Source organism: Arvicanthis niloticus, chromosome 2, assembly GCF_011762505.2.
Source record: "Arvicanthis niloticus isolate mArvNil1 chromosome 2, mArvNil1.pat.X, whole genome shotgun sequence".
NCBI classification, from domain to species: Eukaryota; Metazoa; Chordata; class Mammalia; order Rodentia; family Muridae; genus Arvicanthis; species Arvicanthis niloticus.
In genome coordinates this window covers 122,737,071-122,758,201 of record NC_047659.1, presented here as the reverse complement: position 1 = coordinate 122,758,201, position 21,131 = coordinate 122,737,071, and the positions used below count along the sequence as shown (strand labels likewise).

Below are 21,131 nucleotides of genomic sequence, written 5' to 3'. Positions count from 1 at the left end.
CCCCGCTCCCAGCACTCCCCGCGCGCCGCCCGCGCGCCGGCTGGGCCTCTCTAGCCCTCGGGCGGGCGGGACCATAGAGAGCCCGCGGCACCGCCCCCTCCACGACCCGAGCGCCCGCTCGCGCGGCTCCCACAATGCACCGCACAATGGCCCGACCGCCGCCACTACCGGGGCCTGAGCGGGCCTGGCGGAGCCCGAGCGCGGCCCGGCCCGCAGCGCGGGGTCCCGAGCGCAGTGAGTGCCGGCGAGGGTCCTGGGGGATGGTGGGGAGCGGGGCGGGAGGCCGTCGCGCAGCGCCCACACGCCCGGCACTCGGAGTGGCGGCGTCCCTCACTTCGGGCCGCCCAGCGCGGTCGCCCACACCCCTGACTGGGGGCCCCCTCTACGCTAGCCGGGCCCCGGATAGGCCCCGTGGTGACGAAAACGTTCCCTGGTCCTCAGACTTGTGCCCAGGGGACCGGAACAAGCCTTTCAGGCTCCCTCCATTCCTAGACCTGGAAACTCAGCCTGAGGGTCCCCTAGTCAGGACCCCCCGACTCCCTGGAGACCCAGATAACACGCAGCTAACCTTCCCGGGGATCGCGGTCTGGGGGGCATAGATAAGCTGCACCTGCTCCCACCCTCGGACACGCCTACCCCGACCCACATAACCTTCCTTTTCCTGCTCCAAACAGTCGGCTCTAAGCTCTTTCGTTTTCCAGACTTTCATAAACCTGCTTTCAGGCTTTTCTGCAGTACCTCGGGCTGAAGAACCTCAAATAAAGCCCTACCTGAAGTTCCCTTATCAGTGATCATTCTGTGGAAACTTTAGGCATTTTCCTTCGGGAGGGTCTCATTTCTACACCCTTTTGAAATTCAGAGAACTCGCTGTGGAGCCCTCTTTCCCATGGTGGTCTCTTAGAGACCCAAGTAATGTGCTCGTAATTCTTTACCGTGCATGCTTGCTCTTCCCCACCCCGATCCTATTAGACTTTTTAGACTTACTGAATTCCCGTCTCTCCTCTCCACTCCACTCCGCTTCCACCTTCCAGTTGTGGGGAGAATTTAACATTTCACATCACAAAATAGGGTGGTCTGTCTGCTGGCCTAAGAGCCAGACTGTTTTCCTACAACTTCAGCCCCATGCTTCAGTCCAGCTTGGGACAGATTGGGAGGGGGGTGGAGGGGCGGGCGGTGTTCCTGACTGCTGTTGGAAGTTGGTGCTTTTACCTGCAAGCATACCGACTCCTGACTTGTGTGTTTTTCCACCTGTCAGCCTGGGACTGTGATAAGTCTGGCCTTGGGTTTCTAACCTTCTCCTCCTGAGGGAAAGGCTGCTAAGTTGGGGAGGGGTGGTTGGTGAAAATGAGGCTGGAGTGAGTTGCAGCCATTTGCTCAAGGCCTCCCCAGGGGTGGGAGGCATCGGGAATCTGGGGAAATAGGGAATCAAAGGGACTCCAAAGAGGCCCATCTACACTGACAGAATAACTACCAGCCGGAGAGTAAATCCTACCCCTGTTAATCCTGTTTGATGTTTCTTGGAATGATGCAAGTCATTGAGACTCTCAGGCCTCCCTGTAATTTAATTCTCCCACCATTCCGGAGTGTTGGTGTGCTGGCCTTGGGCAGTGGGCAGCTCTTCCCATTCCTACTTTCCTTCTTGCTGTTTTCCAGCCAACTAGTATGCCTTTGGATTTGTTTCTGTTGCCCAGGTCAAGACCTGTTTTGTTTTCTTTTCCCCTTTAATGCTATTTATAATTTCCCAGTTGCTATTTTAAGTTCTTTTGAGGGTAGATTCCACCTCCAAGAACCTTTCTGGGTGTGTTCCTCCTAGGCAGGTGTTGAATTGAGTTCTTCAGATCCCCAAGTAGCTCTTGGGCAGGAGGGATAAAAGCTATTTTAGGGTAGTCACTGAAGTGGAGCTGTTAATCCTCTGTGGGTCTCTTTAGTTAAGAACACTCAGAGATTAACCCTTTCTTTGCTGCAGAGTGGGTCACCTAGCTTAACAGTATTTGATGGGGAGAGCTGGGAAAACTGGACTGTGGTAGCAGAAGGTGTGAACATACAACTCAGTACAAAGACCAAGATGATAGCTTTCTTTTGCTGAGTACTTTGAGTAGGCCAAACCCATTGCCTAGCTTTTGCATACCTGACTAAAATAATCCTTACAACCAGACTGTGAGGTAAGTATTTTTAGCTTTACGGATGAGGAAACAGGCTAATAATGGAGAAAGAACGCAGTTTCTATAGAGATGATGTAACACCATAAAAACTATAGTTTCATCAGAGGGCAGCCTACATCACAGCACTACAGACAACAGACAGGAGCTTCCAAAGGCCATATGATGTATTGAGCAAGCACTTTTACTTTGGGTATGGAGCTATGGTAGAAGAGGGTGTAGGAAAATGATGATCCTGGCAAAAGAAAACTCTGGCCCAGGAGGTAAAGGGCTTGTGTTAGTACTGAGGGTTAGCAGTGAGGGAAAAGAGGAAGGCTGAGTTCTGAGATGTTGGGAAGGGAAGGAAACTGACTTTGAGGCATGAGAAGTAACACTAAGAGGGAGAAAGAAGTTATACTTAGCACTGTGAAGAGTGGCAGCAGAGATGTGGCCCTCATGGGTTCCCTGTGTTCACGTTTTATGTCACTCTCAACGGTACCTTTTACAAGTTAAGAGGATGAATCTCGTTTAGAAATTGAGAAGAGTGAGATTCAGAGAAATGAAGTAACCTGCCTGTGGTTTCATAGCCAATGAGTGGTGGCTCTTCTGATAGCAAGTCCAAGGTTCTTTCCGTGCTGCCTCCCCCTTCAGATCAGATGCCAGAAGACTCTTGGGCTGAAAATACACCGAGTTATACCAGTAACTGGGAGGGATTGTGTTTGTTTTATGGAAACAGGTTCTGTCAGCTTCTCCATAGCTACGGTTAGAGTGTGAGACCAGAAGAACAGCTTTGAAAGAGAAGCAAAATTCTTTTCACAGTTTTGACAAGAAGTCTGAAGGAATAGGTTTGATTGTATGAGTCAAATCCAGGAGGTTTTCTGGATCAAAGAAGTATGCAGAAAAAGGACACAAAGTGACACTAGATCCCCAAAAGGTTCCTAGGTAACGCCAGCAACTGTGTCTGCTTAGCAGCTTGCTGGCCACTGATTGTAGGTAAGGATCTTGCCGTGCTTTTTCAGAGGCCAAGGAGAGTAGGAGGAAGGTGGTGGTGGTTCTTTTCTTTTAAAGCCGCAGCCTCATTAATGCTGATGAAGAGCACATGGTGCCCATCTTCCTTGTCTGGTTCTGTCTGCATCCTCATGACCTCTTCTTAGCCACTAGCAGCCTGTTTCCTAGAAGCCCATTACTCACTCTTTCAGTAGCAGCATGCTAAACTGCTGTGTCTTGTTTGTGCATGTTCAACAGAACAGATGAGGTGGACGTGTGGGAGGTGGGGATGTACCATTCTCTTTCTTAGTTTGTGCGGAATTTCCAGAGTTAGGCTCCCCTTTTGCATCAACCAGAGTTATGTGACTTGATTTCCTCTAGCCACCATTCCCAACTTCCAGAGGCTGAGATGCGTTATTCAGATATGAAATTGGAGCAGAATTTGGCTTTTTGAAGGTAGGAGAAATTCTCTCTAAACTAGACTGCATACTCAGAGCTCAGTCTATCTACCCAGTTCCAAGGTATATACTAATCGCTGTTATTATAAACAGGTAATTCCACCCTTGCATAGAATGGGGGAATTTGAACAATGAAAGCCAGCCACCAGAGGCCTTTGAGGTGTGTAGGGAGCAGGTAGATGTACCAGCATAACTAAAAGGCTCAAGTGAGTCTAGTTTTTAGTGATTTCTTGCCCTTCCTAGTACATGATTTGTGTGGATCTTTCTAGGCAAATCCCTACTTGTGATGGGGAAATGTTTGTCATATTACATTGCAGTGTTTCTTCAACAAAAGGAATGGTTCCTGAACAGGATATAGCTCATGTTATGATGAGCAAAGCTCTCTGGGGCATGAACCCGCTGATACTATCATCTCGTTCATGGCCAGTCTGTTGGATGAATGGTCTCTGTGAGCAGCAGGTGCTAATTAGCTGAGCAAGCATTCCATGGCCTACAGCTAGTTTGTGCAGTTGAAGCTCTCCCCAGATTCTTGTAGCTGATTCCCAGATAGACCATCATTGCTCTCTTCACATGAAAAAGCCTCATATCTGAATATGAGGTTGTCGTCTCTGAATTATTGTCAGGAAGGAGTAGTTGCTGTCTTCCTCTCCTTACCACACCACTTTTGCCAACAAGAGGAAGGGTCAGACTTTGTTTTGGCTCTTTTCACTGGAGAGTGATGAACCCAGTTTAAACTAGTACTTCTGGGTATGTAAGTTAGGCCCCCAAGAATCAACTCAAGTTTAATGAGTAGTTTACTCATCTAAAAGAAAGTTGAGATTCCTTCTCTTGATGTTAGGTAATGGAAGTGAAATAAATGCAGTACAAGCCCTTAGAGAATAATCATCAGATGAAAAAGACTTAAATTCAAATCCAAGAATCTCTCTCTAGTAGAAAAGTATCTCTGTGCCCTCAGAGTCTGTAGGATGACCACTCAGCACTTTGAGTTTTTGTGGTTTAAAACAAAACAAACAACTGTGCCTTTGGTAAAGCTGGGCCTGGAGAACAAAGGATCCAAAAAAGTGGTAGAGGTCAGGGTGGGACCAGCACAAATTTAGGGAAAATTCTGGGAGACTGCTGTCACTTTCCCAGAAAGAACCTCACGTTGTCAGTGTTCTGCTAAGGAATACATGTGGGACAGGGCCTGGCTTTCCGGTCTGAATTTCCTAGTAAAGGGCTCTCTCTGTTGCCTTTTGGATACGTTATTGTTCCTTTAGTGCTTCTGGTGGAGGGAATAGTAGAAAGCAGATAAGGAGCTATGGTGAGGAGGAGGAGGAGGAGGAGGAGGAGGAGGAGGAGGAGGAGGAGGAGGAGGAGGAGGAGCAGGAGCAGGAGGAGGAGGAGGAGGAGGAGGAGGAGGAAAGCTACCTGGGCTTTGTGGAAAGAATATAAAAGTGAAGAGAAAGTGTAGTATTTTGAGCTTTAGTTCCTCAAATTACCTTGTCTCTTCTAGCCTAGAGTTACTAGTAATAACACCCGCTGAGCCCTGGTAAGCACCAAGCAAGTACCCTTGGCAGCTTTATTGCATGGCTGCATTGGCCTCCAGATATCATTACTTTTAGAAGTAGTGTTTGTTTTGTAAGTAAGGAAGCAGGTCAGGGACGCAAGTGCTTGTTGGAAAGTCACACCACTTCTAAGTGGGAGGAGAGGGCTGGGTATAGGCTTGGGAGCTGTCTGGTAGCAGAGCTTGTGTTCTCTTGGTACAGGGCTTCCTAACACCAGCTGCTCTGATGTTTCAGGTGAAGAGACTGTTTTTTGAAGGCTGCGTTGGAGGCTGTGACCGAGCAGAGAGCCCATGTGAACTGATGGGGAGGCTTTCTGAATAACATGGCCTTTTGCCATTAGCCTTGCCATGACCACATTTTTCACCAGCGTCCCTCCCTGGATTCAAGATGCAAAGCAGGAGGAGGAAGTGGGCTGGAAATTAGTTCCCAGGCCTCGGGGCCGGGAGGCAGAGAGTCAAGTGAAGTGCCAATGTGAAATCTCGGGGACACCATTCTCAAATGGGGAGAAACTAAGGCCTCATAGCCTTCCCCATCCGGAGCAGAGACCATATAGCTGTCCTCAGCTGCACTGTGGCAAGGCTTTTGCCTCCAAGTACAAGCTGTATAGGTAGGTGACACTCCCATTCCTGTTTCAGTCCCCAGGTTCCCGGAGCTCACAACCAGACTCCACTGAGAGTGAATGGTAAAGTTGTTCTGTAAGTATACTGTGAACTCTAACCATTTGAAGTCACTCACTAAATAATAATAATAGTGTTTAGCCGGATATGGAAGCTCATGCCTGTAATCCTACACAAGGCTGAGGCAGAGGAATCACATGAATTTAAAGCTAGCTTGGGTTACAGAGTGAGACTTTTAAAAACAAAACCAAAAACACCCAGGGCCTAATGAGCTGGCTAAGTGGGTAGGGATGCTTGCTTCGAAGCCTGACAGTCCAAGGTCAGACCCTGGGATCTACATGGTGGAAGGAGAGAACTGACTTCTGCACGTTGCCCTCTGGCCTTAAACACATGTATGTACACACAAATGTAATAAATTTTTTTAAACAGCAAGCAAACAAAAACAGTGTTTGTCTGTTTTGAAACAGGAGTTCTTGTGTGGCCCAAATTAGCCTAGAATTCTAAAAGCTCCTGCCTCATTCTCTCAAATAATGGTGGCATTTTTATTGAGACACTGGAATCTGATGAGTATAGTATAAACTAGCTATGAACAAATTAGACTGAACTTTTTTCAGTACAGCTTTTTCTATTCCTGTCAGGCAGATTATCAGAATCTTAGCCAGAAGTTAGGGGAAAAAAGGAGATCTGGTCCAGTCTGTCCATTTTAAAGCTATGGCTCTCCTGCCTTAGCCAGGATCACAGAATTTGTTGGTCCCACAGTGCTACTTCTGTTGACTCAGCCTGCTAATCAGATGATTGCTTCTGTCTCTGTAGAGTCCCTGCTGTTCTGAGGGGCAGCTCCTTTCCTGAAATTTGTAAGCCTAAGAACCCTTACTTAAAGTGAAAGAGAATGTGAAAGCCCTTGTTAAGGCAGATAAGAGCAGCTTTGCTAGGGAAAGGACCTGATCCCCTGCCTTTCCTGTACAGGAACCCGCTTGCCCTGATCAAATAAGGTAGACTAACCTGGTGCATCTAGCCATTTATCTCTCTTTTATATTAATCTCCTGCTATGTACCAGGCACAGTGCTCATTGCTAGGGACAGAATAGTGAGCAAGAAAGATGAGGGTGGCCGGGCAGTGGTGGCGCACGCCTTTAATCCCAGCACTTGGGAGGCAGAGGCAGGTGGATTTCTGAGTTCGAGGCCAGCCTGGTCTACAGAGTGAGTTCCAGGACAGCCAGGGCTACACAGAGAAACCCTGTCTCAAAAAAACAAAAAACAAAACAAAGATGAGGGTGCTATTGTTTGTTTTTACACACAGGTAAAAACTTTGAGTATACTTTCTCAATAGTGGAGACAGACAGTAAACATGTAAATAAAATGAGATGACCACAGAAAGAACCCCAGTTCCTCATCTGAAAAACAGCTTATAGGAAGGAACCAAGCTAGGCATCGGGTTATATAGAGGCCAGGATATCCCTCAGGACAGTTGTGTGAACATAGGAATGAGGTGATTGTGTGTGCTTCTATGTCTTGGAGGATCCTGGTCAGGGACATCCTCTTAGACTTTCTTAGTAGTAGTCTGAGTACCAGTTGGAAGCTGCCAGAAAATTCCTGGTCCAAGAGGCAAGAGCCCTGACAGAATTTACTTGTGATCTTTGTTTAGTTTCTGAACTTATTTGGGCCTTATTTTTTTTTTTTACCTGCGAAGTGAAGAAAACAGATGGGGTTCTTTAGTACCACCTTTCACATGCCATCCTGTTGGCATGTCCCAGGAGGTTGACAGTAACCCTCATAAACATGAATACACGTAACACAAGGTGATTAGAAAAGGTCATGGGGTACTAAATACAGCTATGATGGATTGTCTCAAGAGGGTCAGTGTTTAAATACAGCCTCTGCCACTGACTGACTGATGGGTAGGGCTACCTGATGCTTCCTGCCCTTAACTAGAGAACAAGGTTAGTAACAACTCACCCACAGCTGGGCAAATAGTGGGCCTTAAAGTCTTGGTGAGTTGATTCTGAATGTATACAGAGATATGAAGCTAGTTCCTGGGCTTTCAGCTGCTTTCCAACCAAACAGGAACATGTAAGCTAAGGGACAGTAGGAACTAAGCAATTAAAATCATACAAATGGGTCTGCAGTGAAAGATGGATTGTCCTCACACTCAGCACTGCTGTTCCTCTCCCAAAGGTGGATTCATTTCTTGTGAATCCTGTAGACATTCAAATGTGTATTCTCCTTTTGGTTTTCAAAGGGGATTGTATTACATGCACCATTGAACTTCCTTTTTGACTTGGCCTTGTATATCTTGGGAACTTGTTCCAGATCAGGAAGTTTACATATATTTTGTATTTCACTTTTCCTTTTATTGTATCATTTAAAAAAAAATTACATGTAAACTTTTGAAGATGAAATCATGCACTGCACATGACTCAGAATTCAAAGGGTATTAAGAGGCTTATAATGAAAGTTTTCCATCAAGTCCATTAATAAGCTGTTCAGTTCTGCCCCACCCCCTCAAGTTTTCAGTGATGTCAGGTTCTTATTTGTAAGTACACAAAAGCAAATATATTTTTATGTAGAGAATACCATTCTTTGTGTACTATTCCTTTTTCTCTTTATGTCTCTAAGAAGCTTATTCTTTGAAGGCTCATATAAAGCTCAGCTTTTAAATACTGGAGTCATATTATAGACTTAGCAATTCTGTAACAGTTCCTATTAGTACATTTAGATGGTTCATAATTTTTTTGCTATTAAGACCAGTGCTGGGCTGGAGAGATGGCTCAGGGGTTAAGAGCACTGACTGTTCTTCCAGAGGTCATGAGTTCAATTCCCCACAACCACATGGTGGCTCACAACCATCTGTAATGGGATCTGATACCCTGTTCTGGTGTGTCTAAAGACAGCTACAGTGTACTCATACATAAAGAAGTCTTTTTTAAAAAAAAAAAGACCAGTGCTGCCAAGAATAACAGTACATATATGATTTTTAAAGGGATACTGGTAAAATATCATTAATATAGGATTCTGTTGCATTGGTTTATTGAAGATGTCATACGTAGTTTCCTGTTAATAGACACCTAGTTGTCTAGGTAGCCCATTTGAACATCCTCTCTTTCAGCTTTCTCTTCATCTTACATCCCTACTCACAGGCACATGGCCACCCATTCAGCCCAGAAACCCCACCAGTGCATGTACTGTGACAAGATGTTTCACCGAAAGGACCATCTGCGGAACCACTTGCAGACCCATGACCCCAACAAAGAGGCCCTCCACTGCTCTGAGTGTGGTAAGAATTATAATACAAAGCTGGGATACCGTCGCCACCTGGCCATGCATGCTGCCAGCAGTGGTGATCTCAGCTGCAAGGTATGCCTGCAAACCTTTGAGAGTACCCAGGCCCTGTTGGAGCACCTGAAGGCTCACTCACGCCGGGTAGCAGGAGGTGCTAAGGAGAAGAAGCACCCCTGTGACCACTGTGACCGGCGGTTTTATACTCGGAAGGATGTTCGACGGCACCTAGTGGTGCACACAGGTCGTAAGGACTTCCTGTGTCAGTACTGTGCCCAGAGGTTTGGCCGCAAGGATCACCTGACACGCCATGTCAAGAAGAGCCACTCACAGGAACTGCTCAAGATCAAGACAGAGCCAGTGGATATGTTAGGCTTACTCAGCTGCAGCTCTACAGTCAGTGTAAAAGAAGAGCTGAGCCCTGTGCTTTGCATGGCCTCTCGGGACGTGATGGGGGCCAAGGCCTTTCCTGGCATGTTGCCCATGGGTATGTATGGTGCCCACATCCCTACCATGCCCAGTGCGGGCATGCCACACTCCCTAGTGCACAACACACTGCCCATGGGTATGAGTTATCCTCTGGAATCTTCTCCTATCTCCTCCTCAGCTCAGCTCCCTCCAAAATACCAGCTTGGATCTACCTCATACTTGCCCGACAAACTGCCCAAAGTGGAGGTGGATAGTTTTCTGGCAGAGCTTCCTGGAAGCCTGTCTCTCTCATCGGCTGAACCTCAGCCCGCCTCACCTCAGCCGGCGGCAGCTGCAGCCCTCCTAGATGAAGCACTGCTCACCAAGAGTCCCGCCAACCTCTCTGAGGCCCTCTGCGCTGCTAATGTGGACTTCTCCCACTTACTGGGCTTTCTTCCGCTCAACCTACCCCCATGTAACCCACCAGGGGCCACGGGAAGCTTGGTCATGGGCTACTCCCAAGCTGAGGCACAGCCTTTGCTCACCACTTTGCAGGGTCAGCCTCAAGATTCCGCTGGAGCTGGGGGACCCCTGAACTTTGGGCCTCTGCACTCCTTGCCTCCTGTCTTCACCTCTGGCCTGAGTACCACCACCCTGCCTCGTTTCCACCAAGCATTCCAATAGCCCCCATGAAGGTCCCCCAACTCAGTTTTTTGCTTCTGCCAGGGAGCCTAAGTACCCACCCCGTCCATCTCCCCCGTGAAGGCAGCTGAGCTTTCAGAGCTGGGTTCAAAAAGAAAATTCTAGTGTCTATATGGAGCACTTGGTTTGGGGGTTCAGGCTCCAGGATCAATCTAGAGGGATCCTTAAACCCAGCCCCGTGAACAATCTATCATAGGACTTTCAGGTATTTTTACTTTTATTTTTTGATTTGAACTGGGAGCTATATTTAGCCCTCTGCCTCTCCAAAGCGTCAGAAACACCTTCAGTCTGGAGAAGGGGAAGCCTCTTGGAGATAGAGGGTTTCACCTTATATGACCTCAAGAGAAATAGCCTAAGAAGCCCGCCTTCTGGTCCCAACCTGCAGACCCTCCAGCAGTTGGCTGTTGAGTCCCTGCTGTGAAGGGTCTCTTGACTCTCACCTGCTTCCAGCTACCAGGCAGGAAAGAAGGCCTCTATTCTCAGCCATCCCACCCCACTCTACCCACAGCTCCACTTCAGTCAGTGTTGTCCAGCAACGGTACCGTTTACACATTCACCTCCGACACACCATTTCACCTCCCTCGCCACACTGTTAGCCTTAGAGTGATTGCAGTGAACACTGTTTACACACCGTGAATCCATTCCCACCAGTCCATTTCAGTTGCCACCAGCCTGAACCACTTGGTACCTGGTGTTAACTGGAGCCCTGTTTACAAGGCGGAGTCGGGTCTTGCTGACTTCTCTTCACTTGAGGTCACATTTTTCCCCCGTGGGGAAATAAACTGACTTTGGACTGCTTCAGTTTCTGCCATCTTCCATGACTGCTTCTATTCCTGCCTTCCATGGCAGTGTCCACAGGAGATAGGCAAGAAGATTGGAGCAGCTTTCTCACAGGTCTGCAATTTGGGTTTTCTCCAAGTACATCATGACACCTTCGTCCTCCTGAACTGGAGAGGGGAAGAAATGAAAGGCATCCCATATCCACCATTTCCTCAGTCCCTAACCCCACCCTGGACATCATGAGCTGTTATTTGTCTTGGAAGGAGGGGTTCTGGGCTTTGGGCTGGATAGCAGAGGAGAGGGATAAGCCCTTTGTTTATTTTCCTTCTGCTTGTCCTTTTCCAGGACATAATGGAACTGTTGAAAGAAGAGTTTCTAGAAAGTTAGGATTGGGCAGATAGTTGAGTCCTAATCTATCAAATCATTGTTGCCTCTCATACCAAAATGTTCTTACCCACTGTCCCTTTCCCCCTTCTCTGCTTTGCAGTCCCCATGGACTCTGGGCATGGTGCATTGTTGTCTTTGCTCTCCATTGAGGACCTCCCACCCATCATGGTCCCCTCAGTTGCTCCTAGTATCTAGCAATGTTTCTTGCAAGAAATTACTAGTTCTTCTGCTGACTTGGAGCTCCCTGCCGTAGACAGCACAGCCCTTGCCCAGAAGCAGCTGAACAATTCCTAACCCATTTCATCTCGGTTCTGTATGGGTTTTTCCCATGCATGGAAGGGAGGCAGCTCAGGGACCACCATTGTGGGACCTTTTGAGACACCTCTCTGATTCAGAAACACACTTCTACCTCTTTACTGTTAACTCCTACAGATGTAGCCAGCAACCTGGGCACCTGTGTTAGTGGTGCCTTTTGCTGGCTTCTCCACTAGGGTTTCAGGACAGACTACCTAGGAACTGCCTCAATCTCCCACCAGTTCTTCCCTGCCCCTCCCTTCTGTCTAGATTCACTTCAGTTTATTGTTGGGAACTGTGCAGGTCCAAGACCTGGACTCCTGCTTCAGCCCTGGCCAGTACTTCGTGTTTGAGGTGAAAGCCTTCAGTTTAGCTCCCTGGCCCTTGTATGGAAGCAATGTGGAGTGAATGAGCATGTTTTGATTTAAGCAAGGTAGCTTGGAATACCTTTTTTTAAAAAAAAAAAACAACTGGATATAAATATGTCTGACAGGATTGGAATCAGACTATGTGATTTGCTTCTAAAGATTAGTTTCAATGAGTCCCAGGGACTAATTAAGGTTTATTTTTAAAAGCGTCTACCTTGGTACGCAACCATCTCCTGCATGCTATGCATGTTGTTGGGACTCGTATTACAGGAAATGGCATGTGAGAATCCAAGTGGCACTCACTACTGCCATTCTCCTTGTGTTTGGTCTTCACTAGACCCAGGCCCCCTTCTGCCCTTCCTACCACCCTCCCTATAGCCTCAGTTTTCAGAAGCCAGTAGCCTCCAACCACAGAATAATAGTGTTCTGGGCTGTTTGAGAAGACCTGTCCTCCTGAGCTTATCCTTCCTGTGATGCTCACAGGAGAGCAGAGCACCTATTGTAGATCTTTTAATGGGGCCTTGTTCCCACCTCTAATCTTTCCTCATCTTTTCTTATCCTTCCTGCTTTTCCACTTTTCTCAGTGTCTTCACTCTAAGGACTTTTCCTGTCACTGTGAACTTTGCTGGTTATCTGCCTTCAATTTTTGGACCACAAACCACCCTGCAGCTTCTTAAACCTTTCCCCAACCTACCATCCAAAAGAGCGTTTTTGGCCAGTTGTTAAAAGGATAGGAATAATTTTACTCTGTACTTGGTGCCCAAATTCATTTACCCCTTATGAGGCCAAGAGAGCCAGAGGGGCATATGCCCAGGACAGGAGCCATGGCATGTGGCACAGACCAATCAGGGACCAGAGAAGAATGGTGTCCCTTTCCTTGCCATGTCCTTGAGCTTGTCAGCAATGGACTGACTGCAAGGGGACAGCACCTCTCAGCCTGCACAGCAGCTTGTCAGAGTTGAGGACTGTCCTGTGGCCAGAGACTAACATGCCCAGGTGTCGGCTCAGAGGATCCTAGCACCATCTTAAACAGGTGAGAGGCAGGGAAGGGTGCACCAGCGTGTCTTTCCCCAACTTTACATGGTGTTTTGTTAATGCAAATCTGGGAAGCAGGTGTGATTGCTTTTTGCTCGTAGATATTGTCCCAAGTTGAAATCCCCTAAACCTCCCTTGTAGCCTTTTAAGTTTCCCCTTCCCTTTTTGGTAGCTGTTTTCTCTATCCCTTCTCCACGATTAAAAAGACAAAAAAACAGGAAAAAAAAAAAAAAAAAACAGGTTGTATTATACAGGATCAATATTTTGCTTTTTAACAAGGATATTTATGTAATAAGAAACTTTGCCTTAGGTAGGTGTTGGCCAGAAAAGTCCAGATTTCTCTGTGACTTCACCCTGGCCTCTCCTGGAGCTCTGAACCTGCTGTGGAAGGAAGTGGCTGTGACTTTGACCACTGGAGAGTGGGGTCTGTGGTGTGGAATGGGTGTTCGCTGTGTAACCTTGGACTGTGTGGAGTTGTTCTATCAACTTGCTTCAGATGTTACTTGGTGTCCTTCACCAGTCCTCCCATGACACCTCTGCATGTTGGCACTAGAATCCTGAACACTACTTCACACCCTCCCTCATTCCCAGTTGGTTGAAGCGCTAGAGCCACTCTTTCTTAATGCCAGATTATTTAAAGAAAGAAAAAAAATACAAGACAAAAACCTTCTAGCACTTTGTAAACACAGTGAATAACCTCTTGGAGTATTTTTGGCTTTATATAAAACAAGGTTTTTAATTGTAAAATATAAGTGCCATTAGAAAATGCACAGGGCATATCTTTGTTAAAGTAGATTTTTTTCAATGTTTTACAGAATTAATTTTCAAAAAAAAAGTTTTTATAATGAAGTTGTTTATTAAAAACTTCTGAATGATGTGCTTTGCAGTTTTGAACCTGTTTATTTGGGAAGGGTTGGTTGGGGTGAGCCAGAAATTGTGAAGGATGGGACTCTGTAGTCATCTTTAGCATCTGAAGTGATAATAGGGCAGACAGTGAGTGGATCTTAACTGAGTGTCTTTGAGGTAAGTGCCTTCATTGTGTCAATTAATATTGGATGTGAAGGTCAGAAAACCCAGATCAGGGCTGGAGAGATGGCTCAGTGGTTAAGAGCACTGACTGCTCTTTCAGAGGTCCTGAGTTCAGTTCCCAGCAACCACATGGTGACCCACAACCATCTGCAATGGGGTCTGATACCCTCTTCTGGTGTGTCTGAGGAGGGCAATGGTGAATACATAAATAAATAAATCTTTTAAAAAGAAAAGAAAACCCAGATCAAACAGGCTTTAAACACTGATGTGTTATGTAACTGAAAATGGCAGAAGTTGTCCAGTTTCCACACGTGTTTTGATGCAGAGGCTCAAATGTGCTTAATCTCAGCATGCTTGGTTCTTTGCCCTCTTTTGTCTGGTTGTGACTGTTCTCAGGCCCTACAAAGGCTCTCCTTCAGTGTCTTGGGGTGGGTGGTGACTCGAGATGTCTTCTTCATGCAGTTCTGACAGGAAGAGTACCCTTGTCAGGTTCCCCAAGCCGTACACATTTTGATGGCTAGGACCCAGCTTTACAAATCTGTGTTTAAACACTGGGTAGTGCTTCCAGGCTGATGTAGGCTCACCTGAAACTATTGCTTGGCCTGTCTCTTAACAAATTATTGTCATCCCAGGCCCCACCCTTTGTACTGAGATTTTCCCATCTAGGAGATTGGAGCCAGTGTCAAAGCCAAATGGTTACTAGGGAGCCTAGCTCTAGAAACTATGGGGCTAAAAAGAATCAGTGTGCAGGTGTTTGGTACACAAAGGCAGAGGGCTGATACTTTATCTCAGCCTCCCTCTTGACAAGTGTCCACCACAGTGGGTCAGTATCCCAGCTGTGGTTTCCTACTTTATCCTCTAGATGCTGTATGTCCTAGGGGAGGTCTAGGTGTTTCAGACGAGGGAGCTGTGGTGTCTTGATGAGAAAGAGGCAGAAGGCTTTATGGAAGAAGGTTTAGGTAGATAGGCATTCCAGATACTGACCTACACCACAAGTTTGGGGGCTGAGACCACAGGAATGCAGCCACGCTTGGATTTTGGAGTGGAGGGACAGTCCATCCAGGTGCTTAGGCTATCTCAGACACAGCCCCTGACTAGAGTACCTCTTTTTTTTTTTTTTAAGTGTCCCTGTCCTACTTTGCTTTGTTTTGTTTGTTTGTTTGTTTTTGTTTGTTTGGGTTTTTTTTTTTTTTTTTTTTGGTTTTTCAAGACAGGGTTTCTCTGTAACCCTGGCTGTCCTGGAACTCACTCTGTAGACCAGGCTGGCCTCCAACTCAGAAATCCGCCTGCCTCTGCCTCCCAAGTGCTAGGATTAAAGGTGTGCGCCACCACCGCCCAGCTCTGCTTTGTTAAAAGTGACCAAAACCAGCCTGGTAATGAAAGGGTTTATTTCATAGTACAGGTTACAGTTTATCATTGAGGACTTGGTCCTGGAAACTGGACAAGGAAATGAGAATGAAGAAAGGACAGATGTGTGCATGAAAAACTGGGATTACGGTGGTGCTCCCTCTGCTGAAGCCAAGCCAACTGCAGCAATGGGAACCTCCATGCATTTTATTATGTGCAGTGTGAGAAGGAACTGTTAGTGTTGGTAGGAGGTCTCTCTGGGCAAGCAGTCTCAGGTCTCAAGTTGTAAACATCTGGGGGGTACAGGCTGCAATTAATGCTTTCTGTGCACTTACTAGCATTCCTACCCAGGACCAGTGGCAGTTCCTATAGGTCTGAGGCTTTGGTGCTTATCAGTAATAAACATTCCATGAAGGCTTCCTCTGCTCCTCACAGCGCTCAGCTACCTTTGTTACACAGCCCAGAACCACCTGACAAGGGATGGTACTACCCGTAATGGCTGTGCCATCCTAATCAATTAGCAATCATGAAAGTGCCCCACAGATCAAGATGATGGAGACAATTCCTCAGTTGGGTTCTCTTTTTCCCAGTTGTGTCTGGTTGATGACCAATATGTTGAGCAGTGTGGCCTTGAACTCGGAAAGATACATATCATCCACTCACCCTGCTACCATCCATCCCCCTTCTCGAGTGCTGTGTCACCTCTTTTGGGATTTTTTTGTTTAATTTGAGTCAGGACCTCGCTTCGTATGTAGTAGTTTGTTTTGGTTTTTCAAGATTTCGTTTCTCTGTAGTCCTGGCTGTCCTGGAACTCAGAGATCTCTCTCCCTCTGCCCCTCTGCCTCTGCATGCTGGGATTAAAGGTGTGGAACATCACCAGCCAACATCCTTCAACGTTCATCTTTATGAAATGGCTGGCAGTGAGCAAAAGGGAGCCCTTGAATCTGGGCCAGGTGAAGCAAGTTTCAATCAACAATAGTCTAGGAGAATCCAGCTCCTGTAGAGCCCAGGTTGTTGACAATTACTACATGGTTTGCAGCCATTTTAGATCTTTCCTGGCCTCGGATCCAAGTGCCTTTCCAGCAGCTTCGTTGCCTGACAGTTACACTTATCTTTAGTTCTCACTTTGCATCTGGTAAGCCCTCTGTCTGTGCCAGAATAATACATCCTGTGCAAGACTGCAAGTGTCCTATCTGCCAGCCCTAAAGCTGCAAAGAGCCAGGGAAGGAAAACAGTCCTCCCGTGTTGTGTTGCTGGCTGTGATGCAGTATTACAACCACGTCTGCCAATTGTGCCTGACTCTTAATGCCTGCCCTTTTCCTAGTCTATAACAGCCCTGCAGGTTTTCATCACCTGCCCTATTAACCTGGAACCAGTTCTGTTTGACACGGTTGGTCTCATTTTCCCGTCCCCTGCAGTGGAGGGACCCTAGCAAGTCACATCCGGCAGGGGGGTGCAAGGGGCGGAGCTCGCCCCAGAGAGGAGACCCTGCCTGCCGCCGCCGGCATCTCACTACCGCGACAAACCACAATCCTGCGGGCTGCTCTTCTGGCCACTGAAGCAAGAGACTCAGCAGGTGATGGCGAGCGAGGGGATCGGGGTTCTGGAGCCGGCCGTGTGCCCGCCGCTCATACAAGAGTGGGATGCACTCCTGGCCCGGTCCAGTGTCCCTGGAGCTGGGACGCCTAGGCCCTGCGACCCTGCAGCCAGCCCCGGAACCTCACTGTCTTCCTCAGAAAACACTGAAGAGAAACCTGCCTCCTGCGTTCTGAACCCGGATGGCTGCGACAAGGGCTCTGGTACTGGGGTAGGGACCAAAGGGAAGGCTGAGGAAGTGACGACTGAGGAAGACTCCGTAGCCGCGGAGAAGCCTGCGGAGGTAGGGGAGAAGCTGGAGTGGGTCGCAGAGGCCCAGGTGAGCCTGAGGCCTCTGGACCTAGGGGCTCTCATTGTGGACCCTCTAGAGGCCATCCAATGGGAGTTAGAGGCCATGAGTGCCCAGGCTGACGGGGCCCACCTCCAGCTGGTACGCAGGTTTGGGAGGATGCGTCGGTTGCACCTGGCCCGTAGGAGCTTCATCATCCAAAATATTCCAGGCTTTTGGGTCACTGCCTTCCTGAACCACCCACAGCTATCAGCTATGATCAGCCCTAGGGATGAAGACATGCTTGGCTACCTGATGAATTTGGAGGTGAGGGAGCTCAGGCACACCAGAACAGGTTGCAAGTTCAAGTTCCTATTTGGGAACAACCCTTACTTCCGAAACGAGGTGATAGTGAAGGAGTACGAGTGCAGGTCCTCAGGCCGCGTGGTGTCCATTGCTACTCGCATCCGCTGGCACCGAGGCCAGGAGCCTCCAGCCTTGGTGCACAGGAACCGGGACACCGTTCGAAGCTTCTTCAGCTGGTTTTCACAGCACAACCTCCTAGAAGCTGACAGGGTGGCCCAGATCATTAAAGATGACCTGTGGCCCAACCCGTTGCAATACTACTTGCTGGGGCAAAGGCCCTACAGAGCTAGACGAAGCCTTGCAAGACGGCCAGCGGAGGCTCTGCCAAGGCCCTATGGGTTCCAGTCTGGCTAAGTTCTGCTCAGATGCTTGGTGATTACATACGACTCTAGCTCTCTGCCTGTCAACCTACCTATGTCTAGGCCAGTGCTCTGCTGTCTGCTTTCTCTTCTGTGAATTCTGACTCCTCAGCATGTTTGGTGGACTCTGAGCCAAGGCTGTGATCTTCATGCTGTTCTATGTCGGCATCATGGGATTCTCATACACCACTGTACTTAGAGCAGGCACCCAATGCTATGGATTTGTACTGTCATCATGGGTATGGCCTGTACCCACATGTAAAACATGGCCTTTCACTCACTTGACATCATTACCAACAAGGCTTCACAAGGACTAGTTCCTGTTGGAGGCCTAGCTCTTCAAAACTAGGCATCAACTATGCTGTGCTTGTCAAGCGTTGATTGTCCCAAACTGAAGTGTGTCACCTAAGATGAAGTAGGTGCATTTGGTCCTGGTGGTCAACCAGACTTGGATATCCCATGGCTCCAAGACCACAGACAGAGCGGCTCCTACCACCTGGACTATTGAGGATCTGCAACCTGGACAGCCAGGTGATGAGACATGGGTGAGGCCCACACCGGAAGCAGTGGGCAGTACACTATTCCTGATCATACTTCTCTTCTCGTCCTATGTATGTCCCTCTCATAGCCTGCTGTTGGCTTGTGAAGACCTGTGTTGTACCCTACCCACGCCTGGCCATTGCCTTTTTGAGGAGTTCTACCTTGTCTACCATCATCCCCGTTGCCTGCTTTCAGGTCTGTAAGTGTCACCTGTCAGTGTAGTGAGCGCTCCTGATACCATGGAGATTTTTTCAGGCTGGGTGTATGTTCAAGGTATAAGCAAGGATAGGGGACTCCTTTAAGAAGCCTCATTCCTAGACCCACACAGAACCCAGAATTCTTGTCAGCTTCTCCCACACCTACCTGTTTTTAAGCTGCCACATGGGTCCTGGAGAAGGGAGGCCTCTGGCCGTGGGGCCTGTTTCCACTGGCATGGTTTTGAATGGGACAATTCTGAAACAAATAACTGAAGATGCTATTTTTTTTTTTTCAAATAGCTAAGGAGATCCTTTCTTGAATCTGCCTGTCTCCAGCGAGGAAGACAGTGCTCTCTGGCCCCATCCCCTTGCTCTGATTTCTCTAGCAAGGCTTAGACTATCTAGAGTGTACCGTGTCGGGCCAGGGCAGTTAATCACATCATTTTACACTGTGTTCTTTTAAAGAAACTTTAGTCTCCCCTCCTCCTCTGCCCCCCTACCTCTTGTGGGTTCCTATAGATAACAAGGGTCCCTGCCCCTCCGAGTCCCTTCCAGGTTGTCTATCTCATGAAAGGCCTTGCTTTCTTCTCCCTAGGACACAGAGGCATAAAATAATGGACATGGAGAACCTTCAGTCTTTGCTGGCTCGCTTTCTTTTGATTCACCAATATATTTTGTAAATTAGAAGAGAAACATAATATTGCCACATCTTGGCTCTTTTCTGGTGCAGTAATTAGCTTGTATGGGCAGGAAATTAACATATTTTCCATTTAGCGCCTGTTGAGTAAGACCCACACATCATCAACTTCTCTGCCTTTACTGAAAAACTGAGCGTACAGGCCTGCTTGTGTTTAGTTGAGGACATTTATAAGGTAGCTTTGCACCTTACAACTGCTCTGTACCGCTTGGACAAGTGTGACTATTTACTGTTGTTACTAAGTTGTGGCCTGGCACAATAATTTTATCTTACAAACAGAGTTTGAATCCTGTGATTTTGCAGGACTTAAGGCTGGGTATTGTTACTGTGTACTATGAGAGTAACTCCCAGAGGAGACCCTGAAATGGATGGTCTGGATGCTACTGGACTTCCTGGACCATATTACAACTGACCTGTTTCTAAATGGAGAAGTATTCCCAGGTGACTTTGTGCAGTCACAGAAGAGGGTTTATCTCCTACATTTATGATAAAGAATAAAAACCTTCTGATCTGGCGGAAAAATAATTTAGGTCATATTATTTCCTCTTCCAAAAGCCTCTGTTCACAAGCAGGCAAGCAAAGGAACCTCCCAACCCTTATCACAAGTAACCAAGCCCTGCCTTTGCTGGTCCTTGTGGGCTCCCCACACCTTCTCTCAGCTCAATGATTTCTTCCCCTTAAACACACACACACACACACACACACACACACACACACACACACACAGCCCCTTGTCATTCCTGAGATGGATTTTTGCACTTGCTTTTCCTCTTTCTGGAATTCTCCTTCAGATACAAGTCTGGGTCCTTCCATTTATTCAAGTCTCAACTATTATTTCTTTGAAAGCCTTTCCTGCCCCCACCTTGGAAATTTTCTCTTTACTACACCTAACTCTGCAATATTTTCCTGTCTTCTTTCTTCCCTCACTTCCATGAATCAGGAGGACAGAGACCCAGCCCCCTGCTGCTTTGCTCCCATGGTTCACTAAACTCAACATCTCCCAATTATCAGCATGGACGAGTGACCTTATCGGGATGCTAGAGTGCTGTGTGAGGTTCTGACAAGATAAAGAACAGGGCACAGCTCTTGCCCAAAGGATTGCAGTTGGGTGGGGAGGGGTGGGGTGATGAGGGGTGACTATACAATTTGTCATCCCACACATGCAAGTGAAAAGTCACTCCTAGAAATTACCAGGACAAGAGGCCACACTGGGACGTAATGCTCACTCCAAACAGAGGCCATAATTCAGTCCAGAGTGGCTAGCAGCTCACCCGGCTGAGGCTGACAGGAAATGGAAGACTTTTCTTCCATTTCTGAGAATTCCATTTCTGAAGAATTCTGAGGTTGGCCTGTTTGAATTTTTGAGACAGTGTCTCATTATGTAGCCTTGGCTTGCCTGGGACTGGTTAATATAGACCAGGCTGGCCTCAAGCTTACAGGGATCTGCCTGCCTCTGCCTCCCAAGTGCTGGCATTATAGCATGCCCCACCATGCCTGGCCTCAAGATGACCTTTGAGGAGTAGGCAAAAGGTTAACAAGCAGTGTTCTGGCAGGGGATGGAGCTCAACCAGAGCACTTAGTAATCTAGCTTGTGTGAGGCCCTGGTTCCATCCCAGCAATGCAAATAAATAAAAATAACATGTGAAGCCCGCAATGGTGGTGCATGCCTTTAATCCCAGCACTTGGGAAGGCAGAGGCAGGAAGATTTCCGAGTTCGAGGCCAGCCTGGTCTACAGAGT

The 21,131-nt window shown here is 47.6% G+C and overlaps 2 protein-coding genes across 2 annotated transcripts; both read left to right on the top strand.

Moving 5' to 3' along the window:
• The first annotated feature begins 93 nt into the window (after window positions 1-93).
• Window positions 94-13,870, top strand: Plagl2 (PLAG1 like zinc finger 2). The gene is made up of 3 exons (XM_034495030.3): window positions 94-234; window positions 5,362-5,734; window positions 8,881-13,870. The coding sequence occupies exons 2-3, from the start codon at window positions 5,475-5,477 to the stop codon at window positions 10,109-10,111; spliced, it is 1,491 nt and encodes a 496-aa protein (XP_034350921.1). The 5' UTR covers window positions 94-234; window positions 5,362-5,474; the 3' UTR covers window positions 10,112-13,870.
• Window positions 13,871-16,515: 2,645 nt separating this feature from the next.
• On the top strand, window positions 16,516-20,399 carry LOC117702971 (putative testis-specific Y-encoded-like protein 3). Its single transcript, XM_034494268.2, has one exon. It carries the CDS (start codon window positions 16,949-16,951, stop codon window positions 17,951-17,953), a length of 1,005 nt encoding a protein of 334 aa, XP_034350159.1. The 5' UTR covers window positions 16,516-16,948; the 3' UTR covers window positions 17,954-20,399.
• Window positions 20,400-21,131: the final 732 nt, after the last annotated feature.

Excerpts from the sequence above, each read along its gene's own strand:
- Plagl2 (XM_034495030.3), top strand. The coding sequence starts at position 5,475 with ATGACCACATTTTTCACCAGCGTCCCTCCCTGGATTCAAGATGCAAAG. Across the intron at positions 5,735-8,880 it reads TCCAAGTACAAGCTGTATAG|GCACATGGCCACCCATTCAG; the intron begins GTAGGTGACACT and ends CCCTACTCACAG.
- LOC117702971 (XM_034494268.2), top strand. The coding sequence starts at position 16,949 with ATGGCGAGCGAGGGGATCGGGGTTCTGGAGCCGGCCGTGTGCCCGCCG.